Source organism: Antennarius striatus, chromosome 6, assembly GCF_040054535.1.
Source record: "Antennarius striatus isolate MH-2024 chromosome 6, ASM4005453v1, whole genome shotgun sequence".
Taxonomy (NCBI): Eukaryota; Metazoa; Chordata; class Actinopteri; order Lophiiformes; family Antennariidae; genus Antennarius; species Antennarius striatus.
The window spans coordinates 11,901,635-11,913,546 of record NC_090781.1 but is presented as its reverse complement, the minus strand read 5'-3'; the positions used below and the strand labels follow the sequence as shown (position 1 = coordinate 11,913,546).

The 11,912-nt window shown below is 40.8% G+C and overlaps 2 protein-coding genes across 2 annotated transcripts; both read left to right on the top strand.

Annotated features, from left to right (window-relative positions):
• Positions 1-1,968: 1,968 nt before the first annotated feature.
• Positions 1,969-5,091, top strand: LOC137596492 (dehydrogenase/reductase SDR family member 11-like). The gene is made up of 7 exons (XM_068317084.1): positions 1,969-2,150; positions 2,369-2,578; positions 3,018-3,112; positions 4,336-4,465; positions 4,537-4,617; positions 4,719-4,784; positions 4,930-5,091. Exons 1-7 carry the CDS (start codon positions 2,019-2,021, stop codon positions 4,963-4,965), a joined length of 750 nt encoding a protein of 249 aa, XP_068173185.1. The 5' UTR covers positions 1,969-2,018; the 3' UTR covers positions 4,966-5,091.
• Positions 5,092-6,102: 1,011 nt separating this feature from the next.
• LOC137596491 (dehydrogenase/reductase SDR family member 11-like) lies at positions 6,103-9,918 on the top strand. Its single transcript, XM_068317083.1, has 7 exons — positions 6,103-6,368; positions 6,583-6,792; positions 7,360-7,454; positions 7,822-7,951; positions 8,327-8,419; positions 8,528-8,593; positions 9,218-9,918. The coding sequence occupies exons 1-7, from the start codon at positions 6,237-6,239 to the stop codon at positions 9,257-9,259; spliced, it is 768 nt and encodes a 255-aa protein (XP_068173184.1). The 5' UTR covers positions 6,103-6,236; the 3' UTR covers positions 9,260-9,918.
• The last annotated feature ends 1,994 nt before the right edge of the window (positions 9,919-11,912 follow it).

The following is an 11,912-nucleotide window of genomic DNA, read 5'->3' as shown; positions in this document are numbered from 1 at the left end:
ACAGCCTGGGATAAAGAGCCAACCAACCAACCAACCGAGCAGGGTCCAAAGATAGGACCTGTCTCATATTATATACATTTTAAACTTTTATTCAAGGTTGAAAAAAACCCCAACCTTACCAACCTTCTCAACTGCCACCAGATGGCGCTGCAACACAGATCCTCTAATCCGCCATGTTTTTTCACATGTTTTTTCTGAATACACAGGGTTTACCCTGCAAAAAATATCAAACTGACAGTTTTTCTACAGTGATCCTAGCCAACCTTCTAACCTTGACACATTTTTTTGTGAAAACTATTGCTGTGCACTGCACCAAGTGTACAGCACATATTTTTTGGTTTTCTTTAACAATTCTGAATGTATTTGATGTAGATATTAGCATTTATTTAATGTACTGACTGGTTTGCAGTCAGTACATTACATGCAGCGAATTTCAAGTAATTCTCACTCTTCTCTCTCTGGTTATTGAACCTGTTAATCTGTGTCTGACATATGTCAATGAAAGCTTCCACCGGGACAAAAAAGAATAAGGTTTTTATCTACTACACCTGTGTGCAGATGCACCAATAAACTTTTTATATTTCTAAGAATCTCTATATGAGGGACAATTCAAAAAATTGATCATATCACCGAATTCAGTGGTTTTCTTTTATTCTACATTTTAGAACCACTAGATTCAGCTAGAAAAACAAGCTCCAACCTCTTTCAACCCGGTCAATGACTTCTGCAAGGTTAACAAAGCAACTGATAGTGATGGGATGTTCGGCTCTTTGCCAGAGTTGGCTCTTTTGGCCCGGCTCCCAAAGAACAGTTTTCTTAATTTAAGATTTTTGTAGGCCTTCATTATACAATAACTTTGCAAAACTTAATGGTTTGTGAGTTGAAAATACTTTCATGTGCAGTATTTTTATGACAATCCTTACTGTTCAATTTTGCGCATTTACTCTGTAAAAAACTGGTCTTCCTTTTGTTTAATATGTTAAGCAAACATTTTCATTTCACAAATGAACAAAAAACTGCAAACAAATCCACAGAAAGGAATCAAGTAGTTTTAATGTCCTCACTGAAGATTGGCATTCAATAAAGTGAGATGCCTCAGCCTTTATGGACTGATCACCTGGCATGGAAAGACCAAGGCCTCGGCCTGCCAACAACTCAGTGGGTCTTCTGCTCATTGGACGATAAGACCTCACCTCCATTACAGCATCAGAGGCAGGATTTCTCCTTGCAAGTTTTTTAAACTTAGGATCCAAGAGTGTGTGTTGTACTGCACACGCAGAAATTATCAGTCCATGGCTGAACGAAGAGTCATCCACTGGAAATCTCTGCAAAGACAACTGAAATGACTATCAGACCACACACACACACACACACACACACACACACGCACACACACACACACACACACACACACACACACACACAGACACACACACACACACTTGGAGAGTGAATGGACTTCAGACCTACGGTTGCCAGGCAGTGATAAACCATGTTATTGACCTGTTATGAAACATCTGACAGCAGAGTGACTGTACAGCTGTTGTGTGTGTGTGTGTGTGTGTGGGGGGGGGGTTGACGACAGATATTCAGAGTTGGGCTGCTTTGTTTTGCAAGGAAGTCCAAGAAAGCTGCAGAATAGAACAAGTGGAGCCTGACTGGAGGTCAGCAGGTGGCTGCAGCTTCACAGGTGACAGGAATGAGTGGGTTGAAAGAATTCCGAAGATTTTTCTTTCCTTTTCTTGTGAATATAAACCTTCATTAAAAAATGAAATATACAGTATATAATATCGATAATATATAAACATAATAGCATATATAAATAATATAAAAAACATAATAACTTTAAACAGGCACTTCCTCCAAATCGTGTAAGATATTCGCGCACGAGCTCGTCCTCTACCTGTTGATGCACAACCTCTCGCGAGACTTTCGAGGGGGCGTGGCCTCAGTGAAACTCACGTGACACTAGTAGCTGCCCGCTGCAGAGCGATTCAGACTTCAGTACGCAGGGACTGATGGACCGCTGGAGGGGGAGAGTGGCTCTGGTGACCGGAGCCTCTTCCGGGATCGGAGAGTCCATCGCTAAGGAGCTGGTTCGGTACGGAATGAAGGTGATGGGATGCGCCAGGAATGTCGAAAAAGTGCAGGTTTGTTCCGGATTTAAATCTGATTTGAAGCTCGATACACATCTAAAAGCATTCAGCGTATGCAATTCCTAAGTCATCTGTCTTTTAATGAACAAATGAGTGAATGTCTGATGGGGTGGATTATGGAAGTAAGTTAGACAAAGTTTAACGTAAATGACTTCCATTTTACAAAGTTGATCATAATCGTAACGCAGTCTCTGTCTTTGGTTCTGTTTCAGAAACTGGCAGCAGAGTGTCAAAGTGAAGGCCTCTCTGGTGTTTTGGTGCCTTTCCAGTGTGACCTGAGCGATGAGGAGGACATTCTGTCCATGTTTGCTGCCATCAAGGAGCAGCACAAGGGTGTAGATGTTTGCATCAACAATGCCGCCTGTGGTCATTCAGAGCCTTTGTTAAGTGGCCAAACCAGTGCTTGGAAGAACATGCTAGATGTGAGACCTCTGTGTTTTTATCCTGTAAACTAAGGAGATTGTTTTTTAAAAGTGATACAAATTTTATGTCATTCTAATCAGCAACTACAGCTTTGGTTACAGTGGAGTACATAACTCTGATAATGTTTAACAATCTGATCTTCTGACACCCGCCCCACCCCTCCAAAAAGTGTGATAACATTAGGTCTTAATTGTATAATTATGTAAACAGTAGAAACACACCAAAAATTGTAAAAAATTGCACATGCCTTCAAATCTGCTCCAAAATATGATGCATTTAATGGTTCCTCTCTGGTCCACTAGCTGTTACTCCACAAAGTTTAGTGGTGATATACCAAGAAGTTATTTTATTTTTGCAATTGTAACAACAAATATAAAAACCAACCAATAATGGCACAGCTTCTCTTGACGCTCATCTTTTCTGCTTGATGTTTTGCAGGTGAACATTCTGGGATTGTGTATTTGCATACGTGAAGCATATCAGTCAATGAAGGAAAGAAATGTTGATGATGGCCACATCATAAACATAAACGGGTACAATTTCATATAGTCATTATACACAGTGACCATCATGCTTGTGAAGCCCAAATCTTTTGATTCTAATATTTCCAGGTCTGTTCATGAAAGGTCATCTCAGTATTTATTTCTTTGACACTGCTCTGGGTGATTATATTTTTAATATGATGGGTAGAAACAAAATGCCCATCAGATTTTTGTTCTGTAACATCAACTTATCTTGAAGTAGTTGATAGATCACACAACTCAAGACGCATTTATGGTGGCAGAGTATCTCCGCAACTAAATTATTCAGATCTTCGTGGGCATTATGTTTTGTAGTTCAAATGTTTTCGCTCTTTGAGAAATGAAAAGATTAAAAACATAAGCATGTTTACAAATACAGGCAAACCTCGGTTTCCGATCACAATTCATTCCAGCAGGCTGTTCGAATACCGATTTGTTCCAATTCCAAATACATTTTTCCTATTACAGATAATGTAAATGGTCTTAATCCGTTCCAATACGCTAGAAAACTACCTTTTTTCAACATAATATCCATCCATTTTCTGCCACTGTATCCGCGTACTGTATGTTATTTCATAATGTCCTTTACATATCAAATTGTATAGTAAGGAAACATATCAAAGAAATGTAAAAGAAAGAAGCAAACAGGAGAAAGTGTTAAGTACGATCCTGTGATGCTCTTATTTTGGGACTTCCTGTTGTACCCGGAAGTGGTTGCATGTACATATAACGCTCTTTTTCTGTTTAGTGCGACAGGTGTAATCTGCCTGTGTTCCATTGTGTGTTCAGGTGAGCGTAGCGGGTTCCGGTTCAATAAGGATGAGAAAAACTTTCGTTCCGCTTATCATTCACCACGCAGATTCCGGTACGAGTTACCGTCATCTTTTGGATGGAGGATGGATGTTATTGAGTTTGTTTCGTGTTCGACTTCCAAGACAAAAAAAAAAATCGATTTTTTTTTTGGTTGAATTCCGATTTGTTCGATGTCCAAAGCGTTCGAAAACCAAGGTTTGCTTGTACAAGTGAGTGGAGAAGCTTAGGCCTGAAACAATCAGCTACAGTATTTTCCGCACTACGATGCGCACCTAAAAGCCTTTGTTTCCAATGTGCATTAAATATGAAATTTTTTTCAAAATGGACCATTCATTGAAAATGATTTCTCAGATGCGTTTTATAATCCAGTGCGCTTTATGTATGATTTTTTTAAGGTAATTCTTTGTGTTATTTTGTTGCAGCATGAGTGGACATCGTGTCGCCAACAATGCCAGCGCTCATTTCTACTGCTCCACCAAGTTCGCTGTGACGGCCCTGACTGAGGGCCTGAGGCAGGAGTTGCAAGAGATGAACAGTCACATCAGAGCCTCAGTAAGATGTTACACCATTGAAAACATTGCGTAGCAGTTATAATCTTTACTGATACAAACTCATTTTTACAGAGTGTATCTCCTGGTTTAGTGAAGACAGAGTTAGCCCGGAATTTAGAGGGCAGCAGGATTGATGAATACAGTAAATTTAAGGTAAAGACATAATTCCTACATCTCTTTGAGTTGCTGGTGATATTACTACAATAAAAAGAATCCTAACCACATTAGCAAATCATGTTTCACTTCTCCTACAGATGATGAAAGCAATAGATGTTGCCAATTCAGTTGTATATGCCTTAAGCGCTCCTCCACATGTCCAGGTTTGTGATTTTCCCATTGAATTTTATGTATGAATCTACTGTAAGCTATATATTTTCGTGCTTTTCATGGCAACTTACAATTGCTGAGGTATTTAATTTTTTATAACCACAATGAGGTAACCTTATCGTACATTTTTGTTTTCAGATTGGGGACATTATGATGCAGCCAGTGGAGAAGTGACCATATTATTGCACCGTATGAGAAGTAAATAGATAGACTTACAACTTTGACATCTCACTGGTTTCATGCATGTATGAAATTAATCAGAAATAATTGTATTTTTTGATTGGCACAATAAAGTTTTAAATTCTATAAATCAGCTGCCTTTATTCAGAAACACATCACCACAGCATCGACTACTCCCCGTAGTGAGCCACTTGTGGTGGTTATGAGCTAAAAGGTACTACAGGATGTAGGAGGGATCGCCAAACCAAAGTTTGGCGATCCCTCCATTTGTATACCCCAAGAAAACTGCTCTAGTCTCATTCGTCAACTGACTAAAAATACCCCAACAAATTCACACTTAAGTCTAACATGGGACAGAACAGTATCGATCACAAACACCTTTGCATAGGAAACAAGGTTCAAGCTCCACATCACTTGGAGTGCATGTCCAAGTGAGCCAAACTAACCACAGAGTAATTCAATGACAGCTTCCAGCAGGACAAGAAAAGAAAGGTTTCTTCCACTTCAACTGTGTGATCTCACAGATGCACAAATAAACTACTCATATCTTTATGAATTCCACTATATGTGGAACAAGTCACAAAGTTGATCATATTACCGAACGCAGTGGTTTGCCTTTACTGTAATTTTCTACATTTTAGAACTACTTGTTTCCATTGTTAACACACAAGTGACAGAGAAAAAAGTCACTTTGACTTCGAATATCATCACTTTGTTTGACAATAGATACTCAACTTGGTGTAACGGGTGTGGTTAGGACCCAAATGTAGTACACAAGGCGAGAAGTCTACATTCATAGTTTTAATCATCTAAATCCTACAACAGTTTGGCAGAAGATCAAGGATAAACTGGCAAAATCACAAGGAAGTCCAAGAAAGCTGCAGAATAGAACAAGTGGAGCCTGACTGGAGGTCAGCAGGTGGCTGCAGCTTCACAGGTGACAGGAATGAGTGGGTTGAAAGAATTCCGAAGATTTTTCTTTCCTTTTCTTGTGAATATAAACCTTCATTAAAAAATGAAATATACAGTATATAATATCGATAATATATAAACATAATAGCATATATAAATAATATAAAAAACATAATAACTTTAAACAGGCACTTCCTCCAAATCGTGTAAGATATTCGCGCACGAGCTCGTCCTCTACCTGTTGATGCACAACCTCTCGCGAGACTTTCGAGGGGGCGTGGCCTCAGTGAAACTCACGTGACACTAGTAGCTGCCCGCTGCAGAGCGATTCAGACTTCAGTACGCAGGGACTGATGGACCGCTGGAGGGGGAGAGTGGCTCTGGTGACCGGAGCCTCTTCCGGGATCGGAGAGTCCATCGCTAAGGAGCTGGTTCGGTACGGAATGAAGGTGATGGGATGCGCCAGGAATGTCGAAAAAGTGCAGGTTTGTTCCGAATTTAAATCTGATTTGAAGCTCGATACACATCTAAAAGCATTCAGCGTATGCAATTCCTAAGTCATCTGTCTTTTAATGAACAAATGAATGTCTGATGGGGTGGATTATGGAAGTAAGTTAGACAAAGTTTAACGTAAATGACTTCCATTTTACAAAGTTGATCATAATCGTAACGCAGTCTCTGTCTTTGGTTCTGTTTCAGAAACTGGCAGCAGAGTGTCAAAGTGAAGGCCTCTCTGGTGTTTTGGTGCCTTTCCAGTGTGACCTGAGCGATGAGGAGGACATTCTGTCCATGTTTGCTGCCATCAAGGAGCAGCACAAGGGTGTAGATGTTTGCATCAATAACGCCGGCTGTGGTCATTCAGAGCCTTTGTTAAGTGGCCAAACCAGTGCTTGGAAGAACATGCTAGATGTGAGACCTCTGTGTTTTCAGCCTCTAGATTTATTAAAATATCACAGCAAGACAAGAAACTAAAGTTAGAATGAAATTAGCAACAATAAAGCTAAAAATCAGGGAAACAAAAGTTTTAGTTTTTTTTATTTACTTAGTTTAACTGCAGTTATGAGCTAAAACCAAATACCATAGCTAACACCCGAAAACATCAATTGAAGTTATCAACCTGATAAACTGGCCTCTTACTTTTACGACTTATGAATTGTCTTCAATACAGCAAAATTATTGAAATAGACAGGGTCCCTACCGATACTGCTTCACACTCAAATAGGTCACGCGTGTTGATGGAGATGGGATGTTGATGTTTCAAACTAGCACAACCACATTTTTCGACAGAATGACCGTTATTTTCCCTGTTCCACATGTGCAACAAAATAAACAAGTATGTAAAAATAACGTGGAAAAGATTTACATTAAAAACCTAAATATTAAAAATAAAATATCCAGGCCAGTATGTTAAATGTTTGATATGATCTTAATTATCAGGTAGTAACAACATTTTCTCTTTACTGCTTGGTTTCATAGGTGAACATTCTGGGATTGTGTATTTGCACACGTGAAGCATATCAGTCAATGAAAGAAAGAAATGTTGATGATGGTCACATCATTAACATTAACAGGTACAGTTTATTCATGGTAATGCTTGTGAAATATCTTTTGGTTGCAGTTTCTTCAACACTGCAATGGACTCCCGCGCCACAGTTGATAATCTTCATTTCTCATTGGTCTGCTGAGCATTATTTTATGGACAAGTCCATAAATTATCAAAGGAAGTAGTGAAAAGCCTGAGGGGACATATTCAGATTGCTTAACTTCAGGGCACAAAACCTAAAGATGCGATATACAGTACACTTAAATAACAAGAGACTGAGAAAGAGATCAATGATCTCTTTCTGATAATCTCCATTAAAATCATGACTCAAATAATACTTACATATTTTCCATTGTTCAGTCAAGTAGCTAATTCTTTGTGTTCTTTTGTCACAGCATGAGTGGACATCGTATCGTCAATAACGCCGACAGCCATTTCTACGCATCCACCAAGTTCGCTATGACGGCTCTGACTGAGGGCCTGAGGCAGGAGCTGCGAGAGGCAAAGAGTCACATCAGAGTCACAGTAGGACTATAAAGCTCCCAGATTATACTTTTAATAAATTTCAGGCAGCTGCCAAATGTCCAACTACACTGTATTTTAAATGTATTGCCATAAACTTATCCGTGGTCTTGAATGTCAACTGCCTGAATGTTGCTGAAATGAGCTCTCCAGAGAACGCTTGATCAGCACCTCTCCATATGCGCATCTTCAACACTCATCTCCCTCGTCTTGATTTCACTATACTCATAAGCAACTGTAAATAAGATGAAAATGTGTTTTAAACTTCAAACTAAATGTGTTGAAAATACACTTTGTTACCAACTGAGCTTACCAATTGGGCAGAACCATCAAAGGTGGGCTTGATATAACTAAAACTGTATTTCTCTATTTTTGTAGAGTATATCTCCTGCCAAAGTAAAGACAAGTTTCTTTGAGAGGTTCTACGGTGGAAATGCTGATAAAGCTGCTGCTGAGAGTACAAACTCTACGGTAAAGACATTATTTCTACATGTCTTGAGTTGCTGATGATTACTACTATAAAACGGAACTTAACCATATGAGCAGCACACATCATTTCATGTTTCCTTTCTCCTGCAGGTGTTGGAAGCAATAGACGTCACTAATTCAGTTACATATGCCTTAAGTGCCCCTCCACATTTGCAGGTTTGTGATGTTCATTAATACTATTCAGGTAGTCCTCAAGATATGAACATACGACTTAAGAACATTCAAAAATACGAGCAAACGCTCAGCTCCACATCCGACTGTAGCAGTTCCCCTTCTGCCGCAACCCCCACCAAGCAGCACCACTGTGTTTGCATATTATCATGTGCTTTTGACAGGTTTCTAGTGATTTGAAGAGCCAACATTTATAGTGGACAGCCGTTACATCGAGTGAAATGACGTAAACTTGATTTTTATTTTCCACATATTTTTTTAAAATTGATGTATAATCAAGAACGACTCAAAACGACATGTGCCTGTATTTTATTTCATTATGTGTGGTTTTTTATGTTCTGTAATTGTATCTGTTAAGTCTTAAGGAATAGTACTTCTGTATTTAGAGTAGTGATGGCATTTAAATGACCTCAGATGGCGATTATAGATTGAAATGTAATAGATAATACTGGAACGGCCGCTCAGAATCCACGGTGTTTGTAGGTTGATGACTACTGGTATAGAAGTAGCTGCTTTTTATGGTGACTGATAATTGCAGCCAAACTTTGGTCAAACAGATGATTTTTTTATACCCTCCAGGAGATAACATTTTCACATCTTTTTTTCTAGATTGGAGACATCCTGATGCGACACGTGGAACAGGAGTTGTAGTTTTGTATCATTATTACTGATATGTTGTACTGACAATTTAATTGTCCGAGTAGCTAACTGCATGTGAAATTACTTTCCTACAATACTGTGACTTTACTGTATATTGCTTAATAGAGGAGCTATATGAATGGATAGAATATTAATGTTTAATCAGTCTTATGGTCAGGTCATGTGACTTCTTCTTCTTCTGCAAACTAGGAAGTGCAAGTGCCTCGTCCAACTGGAAATTTTTATGTAACTTAAGAAAATTACAAATATATGATCATTCACCTGAAGGGTAATGGTCCTTTGAAAAACAGACTGTTCATTGCATTGGTGAAAAAAAGAAAATATGATTAAGTATTTGTAAGATAAGCTAAAATTCAAATGAAGTATATGTGTGTTTCTAATGTGTCATAATCTACCTTAGAAGTGCTGCACCCAAATATACTGACAAGCACATCCTGTTCCGGTTAATCACCTACTGCAGACAGCTGCAACCTTGATGACGATGAGAATGTTCCAACATAGATAACCACAGGTTAACTCCCGACATGCAGAAAAACATCTTTTTATTCTTGACCTTGTGTGTGATCGAAACTATTACGGCGCCTGCGCGCGTCTTTATCTAACCCTGCTCTATCCATTTTTTAATAAAAGAAAGCAGCCGGGTGGGACAGAGTCAGAGTCTACTTCGGATTGCACAGAGTTAAGTGCACCTCTTCTGTGTTTCTCCCTGCTGCAGCTGGTAAAACTTTGAAACCACTCTGGGTGCCTTTGTCTGATAACCCTGGTCTAGCTTAGAACAGTTTTTGAGTAAGTGTTCGAGATTTAGACCCAACATTTCTCTGGTGCCGAAACCCGGGACCCAAGACCTGGACTTCAAATCGACGCGGGAACGCGAAGGCCTCAAACCAAACCACATTCCGTCAAACCACGTTCGTCACTCCGAAGGAGGCCAAACTCGACTTCCTGCGCCGAGGAGAAGCTCCGGTGACGGGTCCCCCCGCGAACCAGGGCAATATCAGACAAGGTAAAATCTAACGAATAAAAAGAATTCAAGTGAAATTTTGTTGTGTTACAAGGCTGGACCATAAAATACCAATTTAAACAATCAAGAGAGCTCCTAATAGGTTCAGTCCGTCTGGGACGACTGACCGGGCCCCCTCCCACGTAAAGTAACTCGTGAGAGCTGGAAAAAAGGGGTACCTATTGAGTTGACTTAGGACCTGAATCTTCCTGCATTCACGGCTGTGCGCGTCGAGTTCCGGGAACCAACCCATGGTGTCTCAAACTGATTCCGCGGCAAAACACGTTAAAAGTCCGTCAAGACCGACGTAGTGTGTCTTCGGTGCAACGTTTCCGCGTACTAGAGTCGACTATAAAGAAACCCCAAATTTTAAGAATCAAACGTTGGTCCAGCCTTCACAGAAAATATGTTAAAAGCCCAGAGAAGGAAAAGTGCACTATAAAACGGTTCGAACCCAAAAGTGTTAAAATCATTGTTTCATGTCATGTCTGTCTTCGATGTGTCCACTGCTTGGCTATAAACGCGAAAGTTAAGAGTGAATGATAAACTAACATCGGATCAGCGGATCCATTCTGTGCTGTGTGGCAGATTGTATCTGTGGACAAGCGTTTATTCCGTTCACACGCGTCGCCCGTTCACGCGCCGGCGCCACCCATACACACATAGTCACACACATACACATAAACATTTACACCATGGGACAGACCCAAGCAAAAGACATTGCAACCAAACCTGACGTCCGCTTTATGCAACAATGTCATGCGGACTCCTGTAAATTTCTGGAAAAATGGATCAAGAAACATGGATTCGACCCATGTTTGAAGAACTCTGAGGAAATGACAGAATTGGTCCGAAGATTGCGAGAAGAGCGAAGGGAAAAATTGAGGAAAGGAAAGAAAATGAATGTGAAAGATGAGGAGCTGAAAATGGCCAAACTTTGGCTCGAACAAAGCACAAAAAGAGTCCTCGCCATCCAAGAGAAAGACGAGAAAAAGAAGGCAAAACAGTCAGCCACAATGGCTGCGCTGGGCATCTCCCCAGACTACGAGACAATGCCCAAACAGCCATCCGAACACTCGACTGAAGCAAGTGATCGCCACGAAAGCCAAAGCAAGTCTGATGGGAAACAGGAAGATCCTCAGAGCACCCTCGAGGGGCGGACCCAAACGAACCGCCCCCGAAGAAATGCCAACCCACGCCTCCCTGATGATAGCTCACCCTCCCTCACCCGCCATGCCCGCAGGCAGCAAGAACGCTTGTATCCTGAGCTGCCACAAGAGGGCATGCAAACCTCACCCCAACGAATGAACAACCCCTTCGCCACCAGTAGCCCTCCAGCATACACAGGCAGCCCACAGTTTCAACCACTCCCCAAAGCCGACGGCCCCCTCTCATGGCCCGAAAGCCCAGCCCAAACAACTGGAGCCGTCACCCAATACCCCATGTTCGCCGTTGCAAATCCGGCCTACACAGGCCAGCCGGATGGCCAGCCACCAACCATCCTGGTGCACCGCCCATGGACTCAGCAGGAATGTGCCGAAGCCTGCAAGGGCCTTGGGGACGTCGAAAATAACCCCACAGAATGGACAATGAACTTCCGCAGCCTGGCTCTTAGCTACCACTTCAACGGCAGAGAAATGGAAA

Excerpts from the sequence above, each read along its gene's own strand:
- LOC137596491 (XM_068317083.1), top strand. The coding sequence starts at position 6,237 with ATGGACCGCTGGAGGGGGAGAGTGGCTCTGGTGACCGGAGCCTCTTCC. Across the intron at positions 7,952-8,326 it reads AGAGTCACATCAGAGTCACA|AGTATATCTCCTGCCAAAGT; the intron begins GTAGGACTATAA and ends CTATTTTTGTAG. Across the intron at positions 8,420-8,527 it reads CTGAGAGTACAAACTCTACG|GTGTTGGAAGCAATAGACGT; the intron begins GTAAAGACATTA and ends TTTCTCCTGCAG.
- LOC137596492 (XM_068317084.1), top strand. The coding sequence starts at position 2,019 with ATGGACCGCTGGAGGGGGAGAGTGGCTCTGGTGACCGGAGCCTCTTCC. Across the intron at positions 3,113-4,335 it reads CACATCATAAACATAAACGG|CATGAGTGGACATCGTGTCG; the intron begins GTACAATTTCAT and ends ATTTTGTTGCAG. Across the intron at positions 4,785-4,929 it reads GCGCTCCTCCACATGTCCAG|ATTGGGGACATTATGATGCA; the intron begins GTTTGTGATTTT and ends TTTTGTTTTCAG.